The sequence below is a fragment of the Gossypium hirsutum genome, chromosome D08 (genome assembly GCF_007990345.1).
Source record: "Gossypium hirsutum isolate 1008001.06 chromosome D08, Gossypium_hirsutum_v2.1, whole genome shotgun sequence".
NCBI lineage: Eukaryota > Viridiplantae > Streptophyta > Magnoliopsida > Malvales > Malvaceae > Gossypium > Gossypium hirsutum.
The window spans coordinates 6134324-6161793 of record NC_053444.1 but is presented as its reverse complement, the minus strand read 5'-3'; the positions used below and the strand labels follow the sequence as shown (position 1 = coordinate 6161793).

The following is a 27470-nucleotide window of genomic DNA, read 5'->3' as shown; positions in this document are numbered from 1 at the left end:
CCGCATTAGGTTTTTAGTAAACGTTTTTAAAAATGTCTAAAAGTATAACTTCCAAGGTAATTCTATTTGAAGCAGAGAAACTGGCTTCCATTGAATATTTGTTTTCTACTTTTCAGTCAAACCTGTGTCATAAGGGAAGCAATATTCTGGATCTGCTAAATTAGTATTTTCGAGATGATACCAGACGATCTTGTGGCTGAAAAGGTTGTGGAATGGTGTTCTTTTGACTTCTCATAGGGTTTGTGCATAGTTAATAAATTGCATACTTCAAGTATTCACAATTTCTAGTTTTGGGGACTATGATTCAACAGAGTAGGAGAAAGACTGTTGTATTATCAAAACAAATGTTTTCTCTTAGTCTTGAATTGGTATGAACACTGACTATTTTGAATTTTGATCCTCTTTTGACTATTCATTATGTGATCTGTTATGGGGTTGGGGTAGGGTTGAGAAGGGTGATTACATGGCAGTTAGGTCTCAAGGGTGTGTGTGTGTGCATACATATATTACGGGGCTAGAACTTTAGTCTGGTAATCCGTACGGCCTTAGGCGATTCTTTTGCTTTAAATCCGCCTAAGTCAGCTTATCTCTCGAAAATTAAAATTCTTCAAGGGAAATTCTCTAAGGCACTAGAATGAAGCAAAAGCAAAATCAAAAGACAAATGAACTCAAATTGAACTAAATTGAGCTCTTCAGATCTAATGATACAATTTAAATTACATTGACGGTTAAGACTTGTCTATCTACAAGATGAGATTCTTAAGAAATTTTAACTCCATACAATCTTATTTCTTTGGATTTACAATATTTACTATAGTAACTCTAGTTTTATTGGAGTGCTCCATAAGGCCATCAAGGTTTCAAGTAGATGAGCTTTTTCATTTGTTTCACGAATCGGGGCAATCCAAGTTGGTTAAATGAGTCGAACATTCTAAGGATGTCCTTGTTGCATCCTTGGAATGACACTGATCCAACTCGTCTCGAAATTGCCACGACACCTCAATTGATTCCCAATCATTCTCTTTGTTGGTAGTTTTGCCCCTCGAAACAAACCTTGAGCATTGCTGCTAATTCTGGTTTGTAAACCCTTCAACTTACCCACTTCAGAATTCTAAAAGGGCCTATGCGTCTTTGTTAAGCCAATGAGTCATAATGTAAAACACTAGGAAAATGTTTGAGATGTACTTTACTTGTAGCATTTAATCAATTTAATTGCCTAGTTTGCATCACTGCTTTTCTCACAAGGTTCGATTTACAACTCACCTCTCTCATAGGTGGTAGCCCTATCGATAACTCAACATGCTTCACATTGGTTTGCCACACCTCTAGCATTTTCAAGCCTCTCTCATAGGTGGTAGCCTCACCGATAACTCAACATGCTTCACATTGGTTTGCCACACCTCCGGCATTTTCAAGGGGGTCTTCGTAGCACTTCGATCTATTAAGTCAATGTTCTTTCTACAATGAACATCTTCAGGTAGTTGGATTACTGGCGATACCTTGGTTCTATATTTTTCATCACAACTCATTGGTATAACGTATTGTCGTCGATGAGTATCCAAGATACATTTGCAACTGGCAAACGGAACCCAAGTCAAGGTTCTTTTTTTTTTCTCTTCATCAGGGTAATCTCAATAATTTTTTTTCTCCTTTCCCGTTTTATCAAAACTAAAACCAATGTGCAACCACGACAGGTATATAAAGCCTATTGGTGTCGGTAAAGAAAAAGTCAGGGCCAAAATTTTTTTTAAACACTAGTGTCGGAATAAGGAAGCCTGGCACCAATTTTTTTTTTTGACAAATCCTCAGGTGCCGACATGGGGAAGGCCGACAACAAAAAAAATTAATTTTTTTTACCCGGGTCCTGGCCACAAGAAACACAGGACCAAATTTATTTTCTGGCACGGGTGCCGGCCACCATAATGCCGACACAAAAAATTACCAATTTTTTTTTCAATTTCCATAGATAGTGCCAGCCACGTGGACGTTGGCACTTAATAAAAAATATTTTTTAACCGAAAAATACTCGTATCTTTCAAAAGGTATACAAAAATATACATATGAGTATCGACCATTGCAAAGTCGGCACCAACAAAATTTATTTTTAAACCCCGATCCAATCAGCAGGTAATGATTGCAGGTTGATTGAGTTGGGTGCTGGCACCGCTTGACACTGTAGCTTTTAGATTATTTCCGTCATAATTTTTCAGGTTGGGTCATTTTTATAAATATTTTTTTTGATTAATTGTTAAAAAATGCCTTATTATAATAATGTTACCAAAATTATCAAGTTCCATTTGGGCCTTTGAAAGAAATTAAGGCTCAAACACAGCAGATCTGTATTAAGCCTTCAATAGAATTTGGTGAAACCGAAACCATGCCAGCTAGATTCCCTGTCAGCCCAATCATTTCCATTCTTATCATCTTTTCCACTCTCGTGTTTTTTCCTCGACAGTCATTAATGGAGTCCTTTTCCATCATCCTTTCATCTTCTCCATCCTTCCAAAGTCATCCCAAAACCCTCAAATCAGTTTCTTCAAACTCTATTTCTCGACAACCCAAATCTCCCACCATTAAACTACCCTCTCACAACCCTCTCTCGATCCTTCAAAACTCCCCTATTTTACAAACTGTAGCCAAAACCCATGTTTCTTTTACCTTATTTAACCTCTTTACTTCTTTCCCTTGTCTTGCCGTCGCTGACACAGTTATATCCTCTCCCGAGCCTGGCAAAGTAAACCTTGAAGCAGTGTTGGTCTCGGTTGATGAATTTTTTAACAAGAATCCATTTTTTGTTGCTGGATGCACTTTCATTTGGCTTGTTGTTGTGCCTTTAACTAAACAGTACTTGAGTAAATGTAAGTTCATACCCGCCATTGATGCATTTAGGAAACTCCGTGATGACCCAAGTGCGCAGCTTTTGGATATTAGAGAGAACAAGACTCTGGCTTCTTTGGCCTCCCCAAATTTGAGTTTCCTCAACAAGGACACGGTTCAACTTCAGTTTACTGCTGAAAATGAAGATGGGTTCGTGAAGGAAGTCCTGGAGAAGTTTCCAAACCCTGCAAATACTGTTATTTGTGTTCTTGACAAGTAAGCCTTTGGGATTTACTTTAATTGCTTTGTTTGTTGTAGAATCATTTCATAACTGCATAGTTGTTTCCTCTTATTGTGTAAGGCAGTTTTGATGGGAATTCCTTGAAAGCAGCTGAGTTATTGTATAAGAAGGGGTTTAAGGAGGCTTATGCAATCAGGGATGGAGTCATGGGCAAGAAAGGATGGTTGGTAAGTCTGTTTTTTTCTTAGTAAATGGCTGAATCAAAGAGTTCATGGATGGAGTCATGGGCAATCAGGGATTTAAGGATGGTTGTATAAGTCTGTTTTTTTCTTAGTAAATGGCCGAATCAAAGAGTTCATGGATTCTTTTTAGTAAAGCTCTGTTTTGAATACATTCTGTACTTCTGAGGATAGTAATTCAGTTTCATTTTTATGTTTCTAGTTTGGTTTCTTTTAAGCAATGTTCCTTCTTTCTAAATCATGTTTTTGAGTACATGTTTGTATTATTCTTGTATCTTTTTTGGTAGATTTAGCAATTGATCTAATTAGATTAGTATTGACCTTTGGCTAATAGAGAACTTGAAACAAAACATCACCTGAATATGAGGTTTTTTGTTTATAGACTGAAATACTTTGGACTTAAAATCTCATTCCTTATATTGCTTTCTTTGTTTGCCTTCATTCTCATGTCTAAAATTGACCAATTGTTCATTAGAGTCGAGTACAAGTATCAAGTATGAGTATGTGTTCAACACGAGAGTATATTAAGATATGTGATGGTCACAAATACTTAGAAAAAATGAAGCCAGCAACATAGGTTCCTTTAGTTTATATCTCATTTATAGTTTAAATGGTAAAACATCTAAGTTTGATCATGTCTGTGTAAAAGTGGTATTAGGCTATCTGCTATTAGTATGTATATATATGTATACGCATATATGTTACCTGAACTCTTATTTTTTACTAAAATATCATCGTTTACGTGTAACCCTATTTGGACACTCACCCTTGAGTTCGGTTAACATGATAGAAAATGGATTGCATGTGTTATGGTTTTTTGGTTTCATGCAGGCAATACAGGAGACCCTTTTGCCACCTTCTGTGCATATTACGAGTAAGAAGAAGAAGAAGGTCAAATTTTCTAGAGGGTTCGGAGTAAACGGAGCAGTTGATCAAGTTGAGGATAAGAAAGAGGGTTCCTCTTCTACAAATGCTCCCATATTAGAAAGTCAAACCATAGATCATGAACTTACTGAATCTATGCCACATGCAAAAGTTGGTTCCCACTCCTCTTCTCCTTACCCTAATGTATGACTTCTCTCTTTTACATTATGTTGCTCCGAATCTTTATTTTTCTTTGCATATTCGAATACGAGTACGGGAAGAACTTTTAAAAATATGAACATATTCATGTTGGACACTCACCTATTCTCTCTTCTCCTTACCCTAGTGCGATATGACATTTTAACAATCCCTTGAATACATAGGAAAGAAATGAATATATTCATTTGAGGTCCAATTCGAAGACTAATTTACATGTTAAATCTTTTACATTAATACATGAATTAATTTTACTGAAACTCACCCTCTTTTCTATGTAGTACCCGGATCTGAAGCCACCATCTTCACCAACTCCATCAAAACCATGAGAATGATAAGCTGTCTGTGAGTATCTCTGCCAGTGGTCACATACGCTCATCATTATCCATTGCTGAAGATCATTCCACTTTTGGAAAGCATACTTTTCATTTTTGTAATTACCCATATAATTTAAGTTCTATGTTTCTTAAAGAAACATTCTCAATTTTAGGTTATATTATGTCAAATAAATACAATTTGAGAATCAGAGTTAAACAAAATAGAGCCAAGGTACATTTCATATAAAATTCCATCCATGCAAGTTTTACATGTTTATTTCCATGATAGATAGATTAATAGATATAGGTGTAAATTATGTCACAGGTGAAAAAAATCAATGTAACAAAATATATTTATAAAAAGTTTATATTATAACCAAATGAAAAGACAAAAATAACTTCATATAAATGTTGTGGCTTTGTATATAGAAAAGGTATTTTTGTAATTTTTCAATTGAGCAGTTCAATTAGAGATGCAAATATTGAAAGCAATAAGATTCCCATATGTGACAATGAAGCTGTCCTGCATGTAATATCATATCTTCCTTGGCTTTACTCTTGTGTCTTTGATTATGAAGGGTTCAGAGCGAGGCAAAATATCAAATTCACTCAAGGACCTAATATCATTCATTCTATGCAAAGCCAGAAAATCAACATCCTGATGATGTTGTTTCAACAAAATTATGCATACTGATGAACATGGGGTCCTCTCACTATCTCACCTCTTCCTACCCGCAGAAGGAGTTAAAAAAAACTATTATCTGAAAAATTTTGAGTTGACCGAGAGAATCTTGGCAAATGACTATCCCAATCTATATTACTTGAATTCTGAGTAGGTGTCTGAATAAGATATGTCTCAATAGGTCACGGACAATTCGCACGGGTACTGTAACTTAGCATGTGCACTGTTCAAGCTTAATGAATCTAATAAGAGCATGGAAGATACCGAACAAAAAGACATGTTGAAACAGTTCGTATGTGTTTGAAAGCTTATCAAGAGAATCTATGTACTTATCTACCAATGGAAGGCCCCACATATAAGAAAATGCTCAAATATCATTTTTATATTTCTATTATGCTTAAATTTAATATTTAATCCTTATATTTTAATTTTCAATAAAATTTGATCTCTATATTTTACAATATAATTAGTTAATTTAAATAGTTAATAATTACTCTCTTAAAATTTTTGGAGTGATCTAAAAAAAATATTACCAAAATTTTCAAGGGTACTAATTATTTAGACTAACCAATAACGCGACTTATTTTTTCCTTTTTTTTAATTAGTAAAATAGCAAATTTGATTTCTACTATGATCACATTTGATATTTAATCTTTATATTTTAATTTAATATAATTTGATCCTCTATTTTTATAATAGCATCAGTTAGACCAAATAATTAATATCTGTTATTTTATTATTTTACAATCACAACCAGTCGATCAATGTTTTTTTTTCTTTATGAAATAAGTGTCAATGGTTGGTAAGGGCATTAATATACAATGGTTGCATAATGAAAATTTGTGGGCTGATGGATATGAAGAAATTGACAATGGAAGCATCTATGCATGCTGCACAGAAGGAGACAGTAAAACGAAACAAGGATTTTAAACAGTGAGGAAAGCAAGCAGAAAACACGAGGGTGGGGGAATCTAAATTTGAAGTAAAAAAGTGGCCAACAAGGAAACTCAATGGCTAGGCAATGTACTAGATTCAAAGCTTAACCTCCCAACTAAAGCCAAGAACATTCCTCACGCTAATTGGGCTGGTTAGCTCTTTCGACTCGGTCACGTACGTCACCATAAAAAATGAACTTCTACTGCAAGCATTATATATTTGCGCTCTCCTTCGTCACCTCGGATTAAGTTCCATAGCTTTGCTAAAATATCTTGTATGCTATTTATCAAACAGGTGGTGATCTTTTTTTAAGGATTAAAAGGAAAAGCCCTGGGAACTGAAAAAGGAGGCAACAAATTGTGGTAGAAATCATGGGTTGTTGTGGATTATTACAAGCACATGGCCATCGCCATGACCCTCAAAAATACATTATCCGAGGAGAAATTGAGATCGATCGCAGTCCTTGGTTCTCTCTCTGTGCCTCTGGATCATCTGTTGTTTTTCGGCTTTACAGCCAAGACGAAATGGATCCAAGTAAGTATATACAAGGCTTTGTCATACAGTATCCAACCATGGCTATATTATTTTAAAAAATGTATATATTTTGATTTAATTTTTACTTTTTTTTTATTAAAGAAAATAAGAGAATAAATTATATTAGGATCATCCTAAAAAGTATAGTTTTTAAGAACCAATAGAATCATGTCACGTCATTAAATTTTAAAGATAACAAATTTTCATTATACACTCGTCTATATCTAATATCTTCTCTAACTTAATTTAACTTTAATTAATTACTTAAAATAATTAAAATTTTAAATTATAAACAAACATCTTTTCTTCTTTTACAAATTTTAATCATTTTATTTTTTATTTTTGTGCAACCAATTTTTTTTACAAAAATAGTAATTTTTCTACAATTTTTTCGATGTTAACACATAATTTTGGTAATTATTTTACCTTGAACCCCGAACCTTAAACTTGAACCCTAAACCTTAAACTTTGAATTCTAAACCTCAAGATTTAGAGTTTAGGATTTAATAATTAAGGTTTAAGGTTTGGGCTTCAAGATTAGGGTTTAAGAGTTTGAGCTTACATGTTACGAGTTTGGGGTCTAAAGTTCGGGATTGGGGTTTAGGGTTTGGGATTTTAAGTTTTAGGTTTAGGGTAAAAAAATACCAATATTATGTGTCAATGACATGAAAAAAAATGTTGAAATGTTATTAAATAATTGGGGGGACCATGAATAATGTAATGGGAAGAGTTCATAAAATAATTTATTTATGGATAAGTTTAAAATAATAATTTCATATTTTTAAAATTTGATGATGTGATAAATTTTTATTAGTACATAAAAACTTTAGTTTTTAGTATCATCCAAACGTAAGTTATTACTTTTAATTGTATAAAAAACATAGAAAAAAAATCTAAGCATTTATAATATATGAAATGGTTGATTACTGAATTAACATTAAGATTTAAGTTTTGGGGATTTTGAGTATGAGTCTTATCACACGTATTTAGGGTAATTTATTTTGACTTAGGTTTAAATTTATTTTGATTTTCAGTCTAAATTTTTAATTGCATATTGTAATAATTTAATTCTAGTTAGTAGTTTATACGAATATATATGTATATATTGCAGCCACGAGAAAAGGGGTTGAAAGTGAGAATGCATATGTAATGAAGGGGAAAGAGCTAGAAAAGAAAAAACATGAAGTCTTAAGCATGAAGGTGCCAACGAAAGTGATCAAATTCGAATTGAAGTTCGAGGTGACGCGAGATTTCGGGATTCCAGGGGCTTTTGTTGTTGAAAATAGAGATAAGAAGCATGAGTTTTTCCTAAAATCCGTCACATTACATTACATTAAGCATCCAGATCTCGAGAAACGAAAGTTTCATTTCTATTGCGATTCTTGGGTTTACCCCATTACCAAGACCGGATTTAAACGGATTTTCTTCTCAGATCAAGTATGCTTACATATGTATAATTGAGATAACTTAGTTATTAAATCATATGTAGTTCAATGCATGATATTTGATTATGATTGAAAGTGTTGTATTTTTTACAGTTATATCTTCCGAAAGAAACACCAAAAGGTTTAGCAGAATTGAGAAAAAAAGAACTTCTGAAACTACAAGCCCCAAGACTGAAGGGTGAATGGAACCCATGGGATCGAATTTATGATTATGATGTCTATAACGATCTTGGAGATCCTGAAAAGGGTCGATCATATGATAGACCTGTGTTGGGTGATTCCACTAAATTTCCATATCCACGTCGATTGAAAACGGGCCACCTTAATTGCCAACACGGTAAATATAAATAGACCATTGAATATATAAATTTAAATTTGTCTAATTATTTATTTTTCATTGAATTGCTTTCATTTGATATATTTGGTTGTATGTGAAGTAGACCATTCAAGGGAGTCTGGACCAGCAAGGTGCTTCCAGTTTTATGTTCCACCCGATGAGCGAATGAGCGATGAAAAGCTACAAGAACTGAAAAACAACTTCGTCGAGGCTCTTATTCGATTTCTTGCGCAAGAATCAACGCCCCCACACTTGTGGGATCGAGAATGTCCCGACTTCGTCACCAAAGTTGCACATTTCTTTGTACCCAAGGCAGCGATATCGAAGAAAGACGTTAGATTCATTCGATCCATAATAGATTTCTGTAGAAAGCTAAAATTACCATCTTCTCATGGAGGTCCCAGCAGGTCAGATCCAAGTGAGGAACAAGACATTTTTGATGACATTATAGGCTTTTATGCAGACAAAGAAGTGGAAGAACTGGACGATTCGGACAGGCAGCGGCTGGAAAAATTGGTACCCAAGGAAATTCTTGACCAAGTTGTTGCCACTCTTGCTCTCAAAAGACAACATGTCAGTGCTCAATTGCCTTCAATTATAGCAGGTGGGAAACATGAACTTATAACTGCTATAGATATTTTTCTATTTATCACGAGCACGATATATGATCAAAAATACGTTGATTGAAACGATTTATGTTGTTGTAAGAGGAAAAATTCGCTGCTTTTGAGGAGGAGGAGTTTGGTCGCCAAATGCTTGCAGGAACAAATCCTGTTCGAATCCGGCGCTTGAAGGTATCTCATTCCTAGGTTTATAATATATAATTTTTGAGCCTTAAGAATTAATAGATTGGAATCTCTAACATTATAAACGTTGCAGGAGGAGGATTTCTCACTTCTAATGGAAAATTTTCAGGAAAGGTACCCAGGTATTAAACTCGAAGATCTTGAAAATCTTCTGAAAGAGGTATAAAAAAGAAAAGTAGTTTGTTCAAGATCATTTTACAGAGATATGTATTTCTTTTCCTTTCAAATTAACAACTTTATGAATGCATACATTACACTATATGGCAGAAAATGAAAGCCAGTAGGGCATTCATCTTGGATCACCATTACCTTGAGCAATTTCTGAAAATGATAAACGGGAAAGGTGTTCACGCTTACGCAACTCGAACGATACTAATAGCAGATGACCCATCGTCTGAAGGGATTGTACCAGTAGCAATAGAACTAAGCTTGCCTGAAGACTCTGACGATGGCCGCAGCATGTTCCTTGTTGAAGAAAATTGTTCCGGAGTGTTATGGGAGTTGGCAAAATTTCACGTTGCATCCAACGATACAGCTTACCACCAGTTAGTTAGCCATTGGTAAGTAGTAATCATTAAATTAACCCAATTAATTTCGTATCTGTTAAATTTATATGTTTGTTTTGATGTGCCAATGCATCCAAATCAAGGTTGCATACACATGCAGTAGTTGAGCCATTCATAATTGCGACGAGAAGACGGTTGAGCGTAATGCATCCAATCCATAGGCTATTGGATCCTCATTTCAAAGACACATTGCATATAAATGCATTGGCTCGAGCCATCTTCCTTAATGCTGGAGGGATTGTGGAGACTCTTCTTTTTACTGGTGAATACTCCATGGAATTGTCTTCTCACTTGTATAAAGAATGGAGATTTGATAAGCAGGCTCTTCCTGAAGACCTTCTCGAAAGGTTGGTAATTCTTGAATCCATTAGAATTGAATGGATTCACTTCCTTTAAATGTTCCAAGCTGTACAACTAACGATGAGGACCATAACATTTTCAGAGGTATGGCGAAACCCAGAGTCAGAGATGAGGTTGTGTCGGGGCCAATGGAGCATGTCGAGAGTGACAAATCAAGCAACAAGGCGGCGAAAGGTGCAGAACAGGAGATGTTTGAGGTTGACGCTGAGGTGGAGCTGGTTTTAGAAGACTATCCCTATGCAAAAGATGGAATTGAGATATGGACCGCCATTGAAACCTGGGTGACAGAATACTGCAATGTTTTCTACCATAACGACAATGATGTGAAGGAAGATGAGGAAATCCAAGAATGGTGGAATGAAATCAAAACGAGAGGACATGTAGATCGAAAGGAGGGATGGTACGACATTAATACATTCGAAAGCCTCGTAAAAGCTCTGACAACTCTCATATGGATCACTTCAGGATTGCATGCAGCAGTGAACTTCGGACAGTATGGATACGGGGGTTGGCCACCAAATCGTTCCATGTTATTGAGAAAATTCCTCCCAAAAGAGGATGAAGTGGAAAGAATGGATATCATGAAGTTCGTGGAGGAGATGTTGCCTGATAAGTTCCAAATGAAGTTGGCAATTGCGGTAATGGATCTTCTGTCACGACATACATCAGATGAGGTTTATTTGGGTCAAACATCCCCCCAAAAAGAGTGGCCATTGATTGAGGATGACGATATAATTCAGAAAAAGTTTAAAGAATTCAGGGAAAACCTTGAAGCAATAGAGCAAAATATAAAGGAGAGGAATAAAGAATATCTTTTAATGAACAGGTGGGGATATGCAAAGATTCCGTACAAGCTCTTGTACCCTGATACGTCAAAATCCATGCCTCCAACGTCTAAGGAGAAAGGGAAACATCATCCTGAGAGGACGGATATTAATGAAAGTGGAATCCCTAACAGTATTTCCATTTAATTTTCTCGGCTATTTTACCCATCATATAAAAAAAATTTAATATTTATAAAAATAATCATAATTCAAAAACATTCATCCAAATGACCTTAAATGAATAGTTAATTTGGGTTATGGGAATCCAATAGCCGACATCCTCTTGATATTTGATCCAATGATTGCCTATGACTTTGAAGTATTGATTTTATTTATTTATTTTGAGATTTCAATGGCTGACATCAGGCTATCGACAGCGTATCATACTAATATACATTATATTAGTATTTGAACAAAAATTGAGTTTTGGCCAATAGATGACCAGCACCAACATTTAAAAAGAATATAATATGTTTTATAATCTTAATCCAAAACAAAAATATTGGGTTTTATAATTTGTTTCAATTAATAATATATATATATATATATTACAATTTGTTCATTTATAAATTTAATATAGACTTAAAGTTGTAAAAAAATCTTTAAATTTTTTCAAAAAAAGTAATTAAGTCTCTTTTTTTTACACTCAATTGGGTATTTGAACTTTTAAAATGCATAAAATATCTCAAACTTTTTCAAAAAAGCAATTAAGTCCTTGCTTTGTTTTTTTTCACTCAATTGAGTACTTAAACTGCCAAAATTCATAAAAAATACCCTCAAACTTTTTCAAAAAAAAAAGCAATTAAGCCCTTGCTTTTTTTTTCACTCAATTAGATACTTGAACTGCTAAAATGCATCAAAAAGGCCAGGGACAGATCTAATTAGGGGCTGGTAGGAGCCTCGACCCCCACTAAAATGGAAATTTTCCATTTAAGCTCTTTATAATTTATAAAATTTTAAATTAGTAATGGTAAAATTGTTCTTTGACCCCCCAAAATGATAAAAATTTGATTTAATCCTCTAAAAATTATAAAAATATAAGCTATTAAAATGATAAAATTACATTTTTACTGTCATAAAAATTTATATTTTAATTCCGACCCCCCAAAAAAATTTTGACTTTGCCCCTACCCCCTAAGTCATATTTTTGGATCCACCACTAAAAAAGACCCTTTGACCATTAAAATTATAGAAAAATTATAAAATGCTTCTTTAGGTACAATAATTTTTGTAATTTTTTTACGAATTTTATATTTCTTTACATTTTTATAATTTTCTTACAACTTTATATAATTTTCTAAATTTTTTCTATATTTCTATATATTTTATAATATTTTATGATTTTTATAAAATTTTACAAATTTTTTACGATTTTTATATTTTTCTAATTTTTAACAAGTTTTAAATATTTTATATATTTTTATTAAAATTTAATCATTTTTACAACTTTTATTTATTTTTAATTTTATCCTTTTTTTTACCACTTCTCACGTCGTTATTGTGACATGTGGTGACTTTAACTGAAAAAATTAGGGCGACTAACTTTAACAGCCAAAGGGCATTTTTCAATGGCGGATCCAGAAATACGACTTAGGGGGCAGGGGCAAAGTCAAAATTTTTTTGGGGGGCGAAATTAAATTATATATTTTTATGATAAAAAATGCAATTTCATCATTTTAATAACCTATATCTTTATAATTTTTAGAGGATTAAATTAAAATTTTATTATTTGGGGGGGGGGCAAAGTGAAATGTTATCATTACTAATTTAAAATTTTATAAATTATAAAGGGCCTAAACGGAAAAAAAATTATTTTAGGGGGGTTGGGACCCCTGCCAGCCCCTAGACCCGCCCCTAGTCTTTTTTTATGCATTTTGGCAGTTCAAGTACCCCAATTGAGTAAAAAAAAAAGCAGGGGCTTAATTGTATTTTTTCTAAGTTTGAAAGTTTTTTTTTATACATTTTGATAGTTTAAGTACCCAATTAATTGTAAAAAAAGGGCTTAATTGTTTTTTTTGAAAAAGTTTAATTTCTAGTGTTAAAATTTAGCTAGATTTTTTCTGAATATTATCACTAAATAAATCGAAAATTTAAAAATCAAATTTAAACTAGAAATTAAATTCAGACTAATTACAAAATTTAAAAGCCCGATTGAATTAAATCGATATCACTCCTAATCCAAGTTAAATATGAAACAATTATCAAGTTCAATAATTATAAAGAACCCCAAAAAAATTTCAAAGTCCCATACGAGAATAATTGCCTAATTCAAGTCTTCAAGATATTTTATTTATATATATATATATCTTGGTTACTCATTACTATTTTTGCCCCACTTTTTGCGTTTTAAATATTTGTTCTTTTGACAGGTTTTTATTATTATATTTCTGTCAAGTTCTCATTATTCTTGGCTTTTGCTTTGGAACCAGAAATGCTCAATAGTTTATTAGACAATGGACAAAGATTCTGGAATTAATAAATAAAACTATTGTGCAGGGTATCTAAGGAATTATATGCTCCTGCTCTTGGTGGGATTATGTTGTCAATTGGAATTAAGCTTTCCTTGGATGATTTTGCTCTTGCAGTCAAAAGGTATAACTGTATATATATATGTATTATATATAGTTTTTAATTATGCTCTCGAGGTGGATCCACATTGGACTCATCTTCTAACCCACAATCATCTGCAGCGTACGACGTCCCCTCACCGGTTGATGTCGTAAGTAGTACGTCATCCCTTCATCTGGGCATTTGATAACGTCCCCAATTGGATGTAGATTGCCATCCACTAGAACTTGATGTAGTTCCCCAGCTCGTATTTCCAGCGTCAAACGTCGAGCCACCGACGTACATGTCCCATCCACCGACAGAGTGTCTTGGTGGGGATGTGTATTCGACACCACTACTGAACATGGGTTGTTCCGTATTTTGTAACCCGCTAACCGAGTGTCGGCCAGGGGTCGTGTATACATCTCGAACACTGGACAGAAGTACATCAGTTGGCGACGTAAATTGTACATATAACTCAATATAAGTTGCTCCGCTAGCAATATGAGTCTGCACCATTGCCTCCAAGCTACGAGCACCTTTTATGTCGAATGAGTCATATGTCACCGGATGAACAGAAGAACAAAATCAATACGTGATTGACAGAACTTTCATTGGCGTCGTTCCGAAGATTTTACGCCTAATTCTTTTACGAAGTTCTGTCAAATCTATGTTTTGGCTAAATGACAGTCGCACCATATTCTCCGACAAAAAAACAACATCATTTTCGGTGTGGCAAACCTCACCATCGTAGTAAATAACAGCATTAATACGTTCACTCATTTTGAAACTCTAACTTTCTTAGCCTCTCTAAAATGTTTACTCTATGACTTATGCATTCTAAGAACATTTTCTACCTAATTTATAGCCTCAGCCCAAACTTGCTACTGTAGCAAAATCGCGTCCACGAGGGCGCGATTTGACACTATTTGCTCAGAAACGTCAAAAAATAATTATTTCCTACATGACCAACTGTAGCGAAATCGCGTCCACGAGGGCGCGATTTCACAATTTCTTCTCATATAACATCCTGGTATCAACGATTTTATACTATTTGCTCAGAAAACGTCAAAAAAAATTATTTCTTACATGACCAACTGTAGCGAAATCGCGTCTACGAGGGCACGATTTCACAATTTCTTCTCTGATAGCATCCTGGTAGAAGCGATTTTATACTATTTGACCAGAAACGTCAACTCGAAATAATTTTTCCTAGGACCCCTAAACCCTAAAAAGCCTGCACCCTAAACTTTAAAACCCAGAAAACCCAAACGTAAAATTAACGTCAAAATCGCGTCCCCGGAAACGCGCTACGTGGCAGATCATCGCGTCCACGTCAGCAGGTCGCGCTGACGTGGACGCGATGATCTATCACGTACCCTGACATCGCGCTTACGTGGCAGCGATTTCGCGAAAAATTGCCCATTCCGATAAATAATTAAAAAAGTGGCCCATTTCGGTAAATTAAAAAAAAAGGCTTTTTTTGGTAAAATGGCCGATAATTGATATATATATATATATGGATCAAATTAAATATATACATTGGCCATTGATGGGCGTCGAAACCACCAAATATAAATTCTTACGACAAATATAACAGTAAATCTAATTTCATCTTTTCTTGTGACCAGATTCGTTGTTGCAAATCACAGTCGTGCCCACGACCTGTACGTAGCAATGCTGAAAAAATAAAATGGAGGATTTAAATTGAAAAAGATAATAAAATAAGGAAATACGAAGTGTAATAAAAACAAAATCAAAATTTCAAAAATAAATTTAAGCAAATAAATTAAATTGGTAATTAAAATATTTTTAAGCTTAGCATTAGTCTTGGTGTACTCCAATCTTGAATCAATCCTTAAAATAGATTTTTCCTTCCAAGCGATAACTGGTTATAGCAATCGAGAATCCCTCAAACCGTCAATTTTTCCTCTCGTAATCGATCCCAGTATCACTTGCAAATCGACCCTTGTCGAATTTCCAACCACGTGGCAGAATAGAGTATGACACAAGAAGGAAAAAAAAAAGAATTTATTAAATGCCAAAAGCCAATGTGTGTGTTTAGTTGGCTGTAGCCACTAGGTATTTCTAAATATTATGACTAAATAAATCAAAAACTTAAAAATTAAATTTAAACTAGAAATTAAATTCAAACTAATTACAAAATTTTAACAATATAAAAAATCCTTCAATCTTTATCCAGCCCCTTTTTTTAAATCTTCAACCCTTTAATTTTTATCCAGCTAACTTTAAATCTTCAATCTTTCAATCAAGCCCTCCTCTTTACTTTTTGTTCCAATTAAGAACATTTTTCTTGTAAGAGTTTAAATTCAGCAAACCAACTTCATTCCTGATAAGAAAAACTTAAATTTAATAGCATTTTATCCTATGATTAGCCAAAAATAAATATATTACAAATACGAATTTATCTTGCTACCAGGCATAAATCTTTTTTTACGATAAACAATGTTTTATGTTTTATTAATCTTCGCATTTTTATTATTTTAAAAATATATATGTATTTTTTTATTAATCTCAAACTTTAAAACTGTGATGGTTAAGTAATATTATTGGCATAATGGTTTTTTTTATCCTCCAATTTTTTAAAAATATTATTTCAACCATTCATTTATTTTTTTATCTTTTTAGTCATTAAATTTACATTTTCTCGTCAAATCACTCCAATATGGATGAAAAATAACATTGTTTTCACTTTGATGACATGACATACACATGGAATACCACATGGATGACATATCAATATTTAATTATTTTTTTAATTTTTAAAAATTTACAAAATTTAAAAATTGTTTTTTTAATTCAAAATCATTAAAAAAAGTATTAAAATATATTTTTTAAATTAATTAAATATTGACATATCTTTCATGTGGCAATTCATGTATATATCATATCAGCAAAGTTAATAAACTTTTTAGAAAATTAGTTTTGAAAGGAAGTGAATGGTGAAAATTAAAATAATTTAATTAAAGTGAATAAGTTTAATAATGTGTAATTAAAGGGAAATTAGAGTGCAAATTAATAAAAATATCCATTTTAGAAAATAATTTCTTAATTATTATACCCAATAAATTTCATTTAAGAAAAAATAATATTGCTTATTTACGAGACAAAAGTAAAAAAAATTGGGAAGATAGTAGAAATGTGTAACGGTTGAAGGACTCCATTGCAAATATCACAAAATGACTTTGACTTCATGATGACCATCTAATTTAAACTACACTATCAGGACAATTTAAAATTCCCAAACTACATATTACATACAAAAACCAAATCCATCACCTCCTTTGATTTCGTTTTCGCCCCCTTCCATTACTAAAACCTCCCCGGCAGGCCACCACCTATCTCCGGCGCCGGCGTTAAATCGTGAAGAAAACATCGATCCACCACAATGACGTCGATCACTCCGTTTCTTTCTCTCGCAGTCTCAACCAGGAAGCAGCTCTCAATCTGTTCGAAACAAGTGACCCCGTGTTGTTATTCGAGAATTGGTTCGATTCCATGTGGGAGGAAGGGTGGTGTCGACGTCGGCAGAAAAGGTAATGGACAAAGGTTGTTGGTATTCGCCTGTTCGACGACGCCGTACGTACGAGGAATTGGGTCGCAAAGGGTCTCGATTGGAAATAAGACAGATGGTGGGGCAAGGAAAGGTGATTTGTCTCAGGCATTGTCGGCGATGCTTCCTTTCGTCGTCGCTGCTACTGCTGTTGCTTCTCTTGTTCAACCCTCCACTTTCACTTGGTAAACTTCTTTTTATTTGTTTTTTTTTCCTTTTTGGCTTTTTAATCAGTTTTGTAATGATTGTTTTCTTTAAACTTTCTGGGTTTTCGTTTTTTTGTGTGTGTGTGTAAATTCCACTGTTTTGTTTTACTTTGTACTCTGAATCTGAATCCGTTATTGGGAAATCTCTCTTATTTTTATATAATGGAGTCCTTTCGAAGAACTACAGTTTCAATACATGAAAGCATATTATTTTGGGATAAAGCAGCATTTAGCACATGAACTTGCCAATATTATACACTTTAATCCTTGATTTTTTCGTCTAGTCCCTTAATTTGGTGGATTTTCATAATTTAGTCCTTAAATTTGGATTCTCCAGACACTCTAAGACTTGAAAATTTTATATATATTTCATATAATTTCTTAATATTTTTTTGTATTTTGTAGACTTTTAAAATTCTATATAAATTTCGTATCAGCCTTGACACCTTTAATACAATTCAAATTTAGGGATTAAATTAAAAAAGTTGTCAAATTGTGAAACTGATGTAGATAAAAAATTTGGAAGGACAAAATTATCAAGTTTATAACTAAATGGTACTTTATCTCTATTATTTAGGTCAATTCAATGTCGAGCAAGAAAAACTCAAAAATAAAAAATGTACTAGAATTGAAGTGATTGGACATGCAAATTTAAAAACAGAATGAAGTCTATTTCTTTATTTAATATATAATTAAGTTTTAATTTTTATGATATAAAAATAAACATTTTATAGTGAAAATAATTTAAAAACTGTTGAAAATTGATTTTTTAAAGTATTTATAAAAAGGATTTTGAATTTTTGTCAAATAATATTCAAAACCCATAAAATAAAGCAAAGCTCATTTTGTTAAAATAAGTCTAAAATTTTAAAATAAAAAATTAATATGAAAAGTCGAGGACCAAATTATGAACAGTTCAAACAATTTAAAAACCCGATTGAATTAAATCGATATCACTCCTAATCCAAGTTAAATATGAAACAATTATCAAGTTCAATAATTATAAAGAACCCCAAAAAATTTCAAAGTCCCATAGGAGAATAATTGCCTAATTCAAGTCTTCAAGATATTTTATTTATATATATATCTTGGTTACTCATTACTATTTTTGCCCCACTTTTTGCGTTTTAAATATTTGTTCTTTTGACAGGTTTTTATTATTATATTTCTGTTAAGTTCTCATTATTCTTGGCTTTTGCTTTGGAACCAGAAATGCTCAATAGTTTATTGGACAATGGACAAAGATTCTGGAATTAATAAATAAAACTATTGTGCAGGGTATCTAAGGAATTATATGCTCCTGCTCTTGGTGGGATTATGTTGTCAATTGGAATTAAGCTTTCCTTGGATGATTTTGCTCTTGCAGTCAAAAGGTATAACTGTATATATATATGTATTATATATAGTTTTTAATTATGCTGCTATCAGTTCATTTGAGACGTTTTTCTCAAGTTTTTTATGTTTCTGATTCATTACAGACCATTACCACTATCTGTTGGACTTATCGTACAGTATATGCTCAAACCAGGTCTCGGGGTTCTAATTGCAAAGGCGTTCGGCATGTCTCCAATGTTTTATGCCGGTTTTATACTCACATCGTGTGTTGCAAGGGCACAGTTGTCTAGCTATGCTAGCTTTTTAAGCAAAGGAGATGTTGCAGTGAGTATTCTTCTCACTAGCTTTACCACCATTGCATCGGTGCTCCTCACACCCCTTTTAACTGGCCTTCTCATTGGATCCGTTGTTCCAGTTGATGCAGTAATGATGTCGAAGTCAATTTTACAGGTAATGTGTAGATTAAACCGGTGTGCATTCTGGAGTTAGCATTCTTGTTTTATGGTGCAAAAATGTAAAATGTTAGCTCGGTTGTTCGTGTTAGGTGGTTCTTGTTCCGGTCGCTCTTGGACTTGTGCTTAATACGTATGCAAAACCGATAGTTACTATCCTCCGACCTGTGATGCCTTTTGTTGCTATGATCTGCACATCCTTGTGCATCGGTAGCCCTCTTGCACTGAATCAGAGTCAAATTCTATCAAAAGATGGTCTCCAATTGGTTCTTCCGGTTTTGGCGTTTCACGCTGTGGCATTCGCTATGGGATATTGGATCTTGAAGATTCCTGCTTTCAGGTAATTCAAACCTCCTATATTACATCCTATGTATTTAGAAGTTCCCCGAAAATTGCTTTAACCACGTCCAACACATAACCGGTTACCGATATGGGGATACCATATTGTTATGCGCAGGCAAAGAGAAGAAGTTTGCTGAACAGTATCGTTATGCAGTGGAATGCAAAGCTCGACAATGGCAGGGCTTCTGGCAATCCAGTTCCTAGGAGGTTGCAGTCAAGCAGTTCCAGCGGCATGCTCTGTCATAGCAATGGCTATTATGGGTCTTTCACTTGCCTCTTTCTGGGGCAGTGGTTACCGTCTTAGAGACTTACCGTCTTTACTTGCCCCACAAACCGGCCCTGCTGTTCAGGAGGCTCAATGAATCGAAGACCCGAAACATGTTCCTGGAACTCAGAACTGAATCAAAGCTAAAGTTCCGGCACAAGACGGTCTGAAATAGGAAAAGGAATGTTGTACAGTTCATAGAAGGTAAAAGAACCAACTGTTCCTAGAACATATAACAGCTAGAAAAGCAGTACCTATAACTTGAAAGTTTCTAATCTTTGTATGTATGCATGTACAGGTAAGGTATATAAATCACAAAATGTAGTTTCTCACTGTGAATGTGCATTCTTTTGTTCGTTCTCTCTTCCCAAATTTTCACCTTGTGAGTTTCGGGTATAATCAAGTCAAGCCAAATTTGAATGCCACTAAACTCGAGCTCAAATTAAAGTTTTGACTAAAATATCACTATTTTTTAAGTAAATTATATTATTTTGACGGTATTTTTATTTTTTTATTTTTATAAAAAATGAAAAGAATAAACAACCTAATAAAATTTAAACCTACTTTACTACTTCAATTAAAGTCTTATTTTTTATAAATATATTTGCTTAGTAAATAATATATTTTATAAATATCTATTCCATATTAAACATTTTAAAATTGTTGTTATAAATCAACTTAATTAAATAATTATTAAAATATTAGTATTTTACAAAAATAAATTATATTATTTTAAATATATTTTTCTAACATTTTCCATCTTTTTAAAAAAATATAGGAAACACGATATTTTACATATGAAACTTAAGGTATAGAAGTAAAAGGCAATCTATTTTTTTTTTATTAAAGTTTGCAACAAGTCCTTCTGTTATATCATAAAGTTCATTTTAATCCCTCTATTATTGAAAAGAATATTTTAGCTCTTGTATGTTTGAAAAGCTGACATTTTAATCACTGCACGTTAACTTTGTTATTAATGGAATGGCATGGCTGACATGGCATTAAATTAAATTAAAAAGTTAAATAACAATTTTGAAGAATGAGCAAAGGTAAGAATTTGATTTTGCTATTACCTCAAATTGTTTTTGATTCTTTTTTCTGTTCTTTTTGTACATTTTTGTTGTGTTTTGTCCACGTTAGCCATCATTAAGCCACGTGATTCCATTTGTTTTCAATACAAGTAAACTTTTTAATTTGATTTACCATTAAAACATGTCATCCCATTAATGACGAACTTAACGACTTCTAAAATAATAGGACTAAATTGAACTTTTTGATATGGTACATACACTTGTAGTAAGTTTAACCCTATTTTTTTAAAGAAATAAATCAACCATTTATCAAATTTGTTTTATTTGATGGTATTGGGTTTTATCATAACATAAACAAAGAAGAAGAGAAGGAACACTACTGAACCTAAAAACCCCAACCACCGTTCCGCCGTCTGTAGGAATCGAACCCACGACCACATGGTTAAAAGCCATGCGCTCTACCGGCTGAGCTAAGACGGCATACGTTTCACGGTTGAAAGTTTTATAAAGTCGACATTGACCTCGGCACTTAATGCATGCCAACCTAGAGTAGGGTAAAATTTCCAAACCAAACTCAACTTTTGCCCTCTCTTTGGAGGGAATTAGGACGTTAGGGTCAAATACTCCCCTATTGAAGCTGTAACTGTGTTTCATCACCTCTGGCTTCTAGGGGATACATTTATATTAAGATATTATTTTTGGATTATTATTCTATACATTGTGGGTGGAATACCAAAATTTCGTTTTCAAGGTATAATAAGATAATAATTAAATAATTAAAATATATATATTTAACATCATATTGATCCGCTTGTGGAGTATAAAATAATTATCCGTTATTTTTATATGGAATTTTGTCATTTATCACCAATACAACCGAAAAAAAAATTATGTTGATTTAAAATCTTCAATTTTTGAATATCTTTTTTTTTTCATTTCTAGGGTTCTTATTTTCCCCATCCCCCATTTGTGTTTGTTATGCTAGTGTTATAATAACTTGTTATTTTTATAATATTCAATTTATAATGATAAATAATTAAGTTTAAATTTTGTGATTTTACGAATCATTATTTCTCTGAATTATTATATCTCCCTCCCCTATTTTCTACTCAACGGAGAAAACCTCTTTTTTATTTTAGTGGATATACAAATAATGTATCAAATTGAAGTGATTTAAAGAAATCTTATATTTGTATAAGAAAATGTACAAAAATAAATCAAGCCATATTTTTAGAATTCGAAATACTTTTTTAAAGTATGGTACAATTATGACAAGAATTGAAATACTTTTTATATAACGTAACGTGTACAACCCAATATCTAGTTGGTTTAATAAATCCTTAAAACAAACGCAAAGTGGGAACGATTAATACAATGCTTGTTACACAATTTTGAGATAGAACTCGCATTGATTTTAAATCTTTAATTGATACATCATCTGAGTTTAAACCTTAAACAAACTGCTACATTATTTTTTTATGTTAAATTCTATTATTAATTCATGTACTTTAGGAAAATTATAAATTTAGTCCATATATTTTAATTTGATCAATCTTAGTTCCTACTTTTTGATTTGATCAATTTTAGTCTTGTGTTTTTCAAATTTTAAAATTTTAGTCCTGGACCAAACAATAGTATTTAATTATTTGGTTAAATTCAATTACTAATCATGTACCATATGCGTAGCTGCAAATTAGTCCATATTCTCCAATTAGATCATTACACATAAATATGAAAATAATAAACAGACAAGGCATTACACAGGATAATACGCGCCTACCAATCAGATTGGAAATAGAAAAACTTGAACTTAATAAATTTGGTAGTTACTGTTTGATGAGGACTAAAGCTTTAGAATTTGAAAAGTATAAAGCCTAAAAATGACAAAATTAAAGTACATGGACTAAATCCACATCTTTTGCAAACTATAGGGATTAATAGCAAATTTTAATCTTAATTTTTTAAAGTGTAACAAGTCCAATTCAATTACAAGTTGAAGTAGTCACAAGTATCAAACTATCACAAACAGACTATCCAAGCAATCACCAAGTAGAATCAAATTATTACAATACAAACAGATTAAAAACTGGTACAATCCAAACTAAAGCCAACAAATTAGAACTAACTAAACTAAAACTCGCACAAATACTAAGACTCAATCAAACTAAAAAAAGCAGCTAAAAACTTTATTCATACTAAAAAACAATTTAATACCATTAATTCAACTAAATAAAATAATATAAAAACAATTTCCATTTTATTCTCACCAAACTTTTAACTGAAAAAACAAAAACACCAAATTAATTCATCTAAGCAGCTCCCGCACCCTTGCCCTTCTTCTTATGCATTTTCTTCATATAGAACTCCAGTTCTTTACCTTCCAATATGTACCTAAACATATAAATTATATTAAATTAAATATAATATTTTGTAATAAAATTGCATGTCAAATGGCATGCAAGCATCTTTTTACACATGCATGTTCAATATATATATTTTCAATTTTTGATGTATTTGAAAGTCCTTTGATGGAGGATAGCTTAAGAAAAACTGGAAGAATCCATAATCATCTAAAAGACGCTTTAAATATATGTCAAACACAGATATTTGAAACAAATAAAAATGTTGAGAAAACATAAAGATTAGTAATAAGTTGTGTTGCTCTATCTATTCACTTCCTTTAAATATGACCCTCCAGATACATCGAAAAAACATGTCATATGCATAATCATACACGACTCTCGCATGCAAATCCCAATAAGAAACAGATTAGAAACCAGAACTTACCCATCAGCTCTGCCACATTGACCTGGCCTGGAAGATATGCATGCCAACAATCTACCACCACCAAATTGTTCTTCAACGTGAGGATCAAGTTTGCGATCTTTTTGGCGCTTCTCAAGCTTCCTTGCTACATGCTTACTCCTCTTGGTTTCCTCGGCAGCCCCTTCTGGTTCCTGTCAGTTTTTTTATGCAGAAACAATAAATATCAACTCAAAGCTAAACCCAATCATCAAAACCTACGCTACTTTAACTCGAGTTTGAGAATCTTATATATGTATGTATCTAATATGAGCATCTTCAATTTCATTTCCTAAGCATTTTTATTATGTAGCAGCATAGTTTGAAAGTGACCTTCAATTTTCAGTAAGGGAAAGCTAATTTATAAACTTTCTACCTCAGTAGCTTCCTTCTTAGAGGCCATCTTCTTCTTCCTCCCAATGTCAATGCCGTAGTGCTGAAGGTACCATTGCTTAAACGGAGCCGCATCAACTTGAATAATGGCACTCTTTACCAGAGTCTGTGTGCGAACAAGCTCATTGTTCGAGGCGTTATATACGACATCGAGAATACGAGTCTTACGGGTTACGGATTCACTACCCCATGAATAGTTGCCTGTATCCAATCTCAACGCTCTCCACTTCACGTTGCCTCCTCTAACACGGATTCTCCTGACGGTTTTGTTGCTTGATAGCTTTGTATTTCCTGGCTGGCGGCCGAGTTCATACCTGTAACCGAGAAAAACCGAGATCATCAATAAAGAAAACCGGGAATTCAGTGGATCTATATTGCCAAAAGTATTCATCCATAAAGTACTGCCCAAGAACCTCAAATAACAGGCATCTTGGCCCTCGAATCTTATGTTATTTGGACTCGAAATAAGTGTCAGATGCGAGTTTTTCCATGGATTTGGAAGGTCATATCCTTATTTCCAGGTCCAGGTGTAACATTAGACACCGATATCACACAGGCATAACTCAAGAAACATAAAGCATCGGAGCAATAAAACTTGAATCATCTAAGCGTAAGATTTCAAACATAAAACCATACGTGAAGACCACAGCAACATCAAAAACAAACATATCAATCGTTCATGAATATATATACATGATTGAATTAAGATCCATGCATATACATATATAAGTATGTATATTATACATATATGCGTGTCATGTAGGTATTACGTGATTTGAATCTTCCATAATCCATACATATATATACGTATTGACTCAAGAATGGTTAGTTTGTCAGATTTAATCATAAATCATAAAATCAAATGTTATGCTTCAAAAAGAGGCACCTTTGCTAAATCCCACTCCATTTCTACCATCAATGATCATTGATCAACAAATTTTTTAACAGATCGATTGTTTAAGGAAAAGGAATCCCAACGCATTATTCATCGGCAGATTTACCAAAAAGAAAAACAAAAAACAAAAACGTAGAAAAATGGGCACAAAATGGAAAATTACTTTCGTTTCTTCCTCCAAGCCTTCTGCTTGCCACCGGTGGAACGTCTCTTGTGCATAGAATCCCTGGAAATACCTGAGAAAAAAAAAACACCATAAAGACTGTTTGGAGGGTGAGAAAATGGAGGTATCAAGAAAATTACCCATGATGACAGAACGGCGCAAGGGACGGGTTCTGCTTCACTCTTTGGTTTCACTCTCCCAGGCGCTACCAAACCTCTACATTTGTTTTTATATTAGAGGCTAGCTGCTAATCGCCTACCAATTCGGTACGTATTTTGAACAAATTTTTTTCTTCTAAATTTTATTTAAACTACTATTTAATTATAAAATCTATTTTAATTTAAATTTATTTTTTAAATATCTATTTATTTTTTTAAATTTTATTATTAATATGGATATTTAAATTATAAAATTAAAAATTTAATATTTTAACCTTTTTAAACATTTAGCGAATTTTCAAATTAAAAATATAAAAAATCATTGAATTTTAAATTATATTAAAATGTTTTATCTTAACACTTAAATTTAAAATAAAAAAGGTTTCATTAAAAAAATTATATTAAAATAAAAATAATTTAAAAGTAAATTTTTATTTATCTAATTAACATAAAATAAGAACATTTTTATTTATTTATTCATTTAAAATTAATTTTTTTAAAAGAAATAACATTTAACATTTATAATTTTACTTTAAAAATTATATCTACTTCATCTTTAAATATTTAGTAAATTTTCAAATTAAATTTAAAAACTAAAATATATATATTGAGATAATCTGTATTCATTATCTCTATGATTATATGTATTATATTATATAAATAATTTATATTCATTAGCTTTATTGTAACTCTTCCTTTGTCTTGTTTTTTCGACTAAAATACCAATAAATGTCTTTTTTTTAATTACGAAAATAGCAATAAATATGTTTCTAGAAAGATTTTTTTGATATTAGTTAAAAGATTTTTTTTTCTTCCTTTATACATAGCCTTTAATTTTATGTAGTTAATTAAAAGAGAAAGTAATTTCACATTATTTAGGAACAAGCTGCAAACCTATTCATGAGTCTATACATATACATATCTCATATCTCATATCTCACATTATTTAAGAAAACAAGACTTTAAGATCTATATAAAATCCTATTGTGACAAAAACCACTTCTAACTGAAAGTGTTTTACTTAAATCAGTGAATACCTAAAAATATTTAAAAATTCGTCCTATTTTCATAATTAAAAAAAACGGCATTTATTAGCATTTTAGTTTGTTTTTTTAATTTATTTTAGTTCTGTTCACTATTACTTTTACTACTTCATTTTTTCGTTAACATTTGGTGTTTTACTTTTTTTTTAATTAATATTTTTTTTTTACTTTTACTTTCACTTTCGAACAAATTTAAGGTATTTTCAAACTTTATGTATTGGCATGATGATTAAGATGTTTATTGTCCTAGATGTGACCTGGATCCGAGCCGCACTAGTCGCATTGCTATTAACCCTTCTCTTGTAATTCACTAAAAAAAAATTAAGATACTCTTTCTTAGATCTGTCCATGAGCCGAGCCACTTAGCCCGGCTCAAAAGCCTGTTTGAAAAGTGGGAGGGTTTGGGTAAAAATATAAGCCCAAAAATTGGGCTTGGACAAAAAAAATAAGGCCCGTTTAGAAACGAACTGAGCCTCGAGTAAGGCTTTATTGGCCCAGCCCCAAAATGAAAACAAAAAAAAATTGTTGCTTTTTTTTTACTTTTTTTGCTTTTTTATTATTTTCTTGTTGTTTTTTCACTATTTTGCTACCATTTCACAATTATGTTACTACTATTTTGTTGTTATTATTTGGATATTGTATAACTCTTGTTTTATTGTTAATTTTATTACTATTTTTCACATTTGCTTGTTAAGTTATATTTATCTTAGTGTTATTTAAGTATACATTTTTTTAATTTATTTTCAATTTGTTGAGAAACATTTATTTTAATGTTTTTAGTATTTTTGATGTATTATATATATTTTTAAAAAAATTATATAAAAAAATTAATATGGGAGGACTGGGTCGGGCTCGAGTTTTAATATTTTATCCGGGCCAAGTTTGGGTAAAAAATTAGGCCCGTTTTTTGAGTTCAGGCCTAGCAAACGGGCCTAAAATTTTTCCGAACCCGACCCGACCCATGGGCACCTCTACTCTCTCCATTTTCTCTTCAAAAATTCATTGTGATTTTTATGTGTTGCTTTATGAAGTGATCTACATTGAATTGTTGCCATATATGTGTACCTTGTAATAATATAT

General features: G+C 32.4%; 4 protein-coding genes and 1 non-coding gene across 9 annotated transcripts; 3 read left to right on the top strand and 2 right to left on the bottom strand.

Annotated features, from left to right (window-relative positions):
• Nucleotides 1-2370: 2370 nt before the first annotated feature.
• LOC107916396 (rhodanese-like domain-containing protein 4A, chloroplastic) lies at nucleotides 2371-5759 on the top strand. Of its 4 annotated transcripts, none has more exons than XM_041099666.1 (5): nucleotides 2377-3093; nucleotides 3183-3285; nucleotides 4129-4332; nucleotides 4659-4722; nucleotides 5273-5759. In XM_041099666.1, exons 1-4 carry the CDS (start codon nucleotides 2378-2380, stop codon nucleotides 4704-4706), a joined length of 1071 nt encoding a protein of 356 aa, XP_040955600.1. In that variant the 5' UTR covers nucleotide 2377; the 3' UTR covers nucleotides 4707-4722; nucleotides 5273-5759. The 4 variants fall into 4 exon arrangements, with proteins under 4 accessions (XP_016701168.2, XP_040955600.1, XP_040955599.1 ...); XM_041099665.1 differs by having other exon boundaries at nucleotides 4129-4365; XM_016845679.2 differs by lacking the exon at nucleotides 5273-5759 and having other exon boundaries at nucleotides 2371-3093; nucleotides 4659-4965.
• Nucleotides 5760-6532: 773 nt separating this feature from the next.
• On the top strand, nucleotides 6533-11544 carry LOC107916407 (linoleate 9S-lipoxygenase 5). Its single transcript, XM_016845691.2, has 9 exons — nucleotides 6533-6846; nucleotides 7958-8283; nucleotides 8385-8628; nucleotides 8732-9232; nucleotides 9337-9422; nucleotides 9508-9594; nucleotides 9702-9994; nucleotides 10084-10347; nucleotides 10443-11544. The coding sequence occupies exons 1-9, from the start codon at nucleotides 6684-6686 to the stop codon at nucleotides 11329-11331; spliced, it is 2853 nt and encodes a 950-aa protein (XP_016701180.1). The 5' UTR covers nucleotides 6533-6683; the 3' UTR covers nucleotides 11332-11544.
• Nucleotides 11545-16966: 5422 nt separating this feature from the next.
• Nucleotides 16967-20237, top strand: LOC107916415 (probable sodium/metabolite cotransporter BASS3, chloroplastic). 2 transcript variants are annotated; one of them, XM_041099664.1, is made up of 5 exons: nucleotides 16967-17490; nucleotides 18789-18884; nucleotides 19040-19296; nucleotides 19391-19638; nucleotides 19756-20237. In XM_041099664.1, the coding sequence occupies exons 1-5, from the start codon at nucleotides 17292-17294 to the stop codon at nucleotides 19775-19777; spliced, it is 822 nt and encodes a 273-aa protein (XP_040955598.1). In that variant the 5' UTR covers nucleotides 16967-17291; the 3' UTR covers nucleotides 19778-20237. The 2 variants fall into 2 exon arrangements, with proteins under 2 accessions (XP_040955598.1, XP_016701190.1); XM_016845701.2 differs by having other exon boundaries at nucleotides 16970-17490; nucleotides 18990-19296.
• A 1106-nt stretch (nucleotides 20238-21343) lies between these two features.
• On the bottom strand, nucleotides 21344-21416 carry TRNAK-UUU (transfer RNA lysine (anticodon UUU)). Its single transcript has one exon. It is a non-coding gene; the product is annotated as a tRNA-Lys (tRNA).
• Nucleotides 21417-23101: 1685 nt separating this feature from the next.
• On the bottom strand, nucleotides 23102-25458 carry LOC107918866 (40S ribosomal protein S8). The gene is made up of 5 exons (XM_016848449.2): nucleotides 25330-25458; nucleotides 25190-25262; nucleotides 24115-24445; nucleotides 23724-23893; nucleotides 23102-23327 (listed from the first exon to the last, which is right to left on the bottom strand). Exons 1-5 carry the CDS (start codon nucleotides 25331-25333, stop codon nucleotides 23246-23248), a joined length of 660 nt encoding a protein of 219 aa, XP_016703938.1. The 5' UTR covers nucleotides 25334-25458; the 3' UTR covers nucleotides 23102-23245.
• Between the last annotated feature and the right edge of the window lie 2012 nt (nucleotides 25459-27470).

Excerpts from the sequence above, each read along its gene's own strand:
- LOC107916396 (XM_041099665.1), top strand. The coding sequence starts at position 2,378 with ATGCCAGCTAGATTCCCTGTCAGCCCAATCATTTCCATTCTTATCATC. Across the intron at positions 3,094-3,182 it reads GTTATTTGTGTTCTTGACAA|TTTTGATGGGAATTCCTTGA; the intron begins GTAAGCCTTTGG and ends TGTGTAAGGCAG. Across the intron at positions 3,286-4,128 it reads TGGGCAAGAAAGGATGGTTG|GCAATACAGGAGACCCTTTT; the intron begins GTAAGTCTGTTT and ends GGTTTCATGCAG.
- LOC107916407 (XM_016845691.2), top strand. The coding sequence starts at position 6,684 with ATGGGTTGTTGTGGATTATTACAAGCACATGGCCATCGCCATGACCCT. Across the intron at positions 9,423-9,507 it reads TTCGAATCCGGCGCTTGAAG|GAGGAGGATTTCTCACTTCT; the intron begins GTATCTCATTCC and ends TAAACGTTGCAG. Across the intron at positions 9,595-9,701 it reads TTGAAAATCTTCTGAAAGAG|AAAATGAAAGCCAGTAGGGC; the intron begins GTATAAAAAAGA and ends ACTATATGGCAG.
- LOC107916415 (XM_016845701.2), top strand. The coding sequence starts at position 17,141 with ATGACGTCGATCACTCCGTTTCTTTCTCTCGCAGTCTCAACCAGGAAG. Across the intron at positions 19,297-19,390 it reads TGTCGAAGTCAATTTTACAG|GTGGTTCTTGTTCCGGTCGC; the intron begins GTAATGTGTAGA and ends TGTTCGTGTTAG. Across the intron at positions 19,639-19,755 it reads TTGAAGATTCCTGCTTTCAG|GCAAAGAGAAGAAGTTTGCT; the intron begins GTAATTCAAACC and ends TGTTATGCGCAG.
- LOC107918866 (XM_016848449.2), bottom strand. Across the intron at positions 23,894-24,114 it reads CTAAGAAGGAAGCTACTGAG|GAACCAGAAGGGGCTGCCGA; the intron begins GTAGAAAGTTTA and ends AAAAACTGACAG. Across the intron at positions 23,328-23,723 it reads CAATGTGGCAGAGCTGATGG|GTACATATTGGAAGGTAAAG; the intron begins GTAAGTTCTGGT and ends TTATATGTTTAG.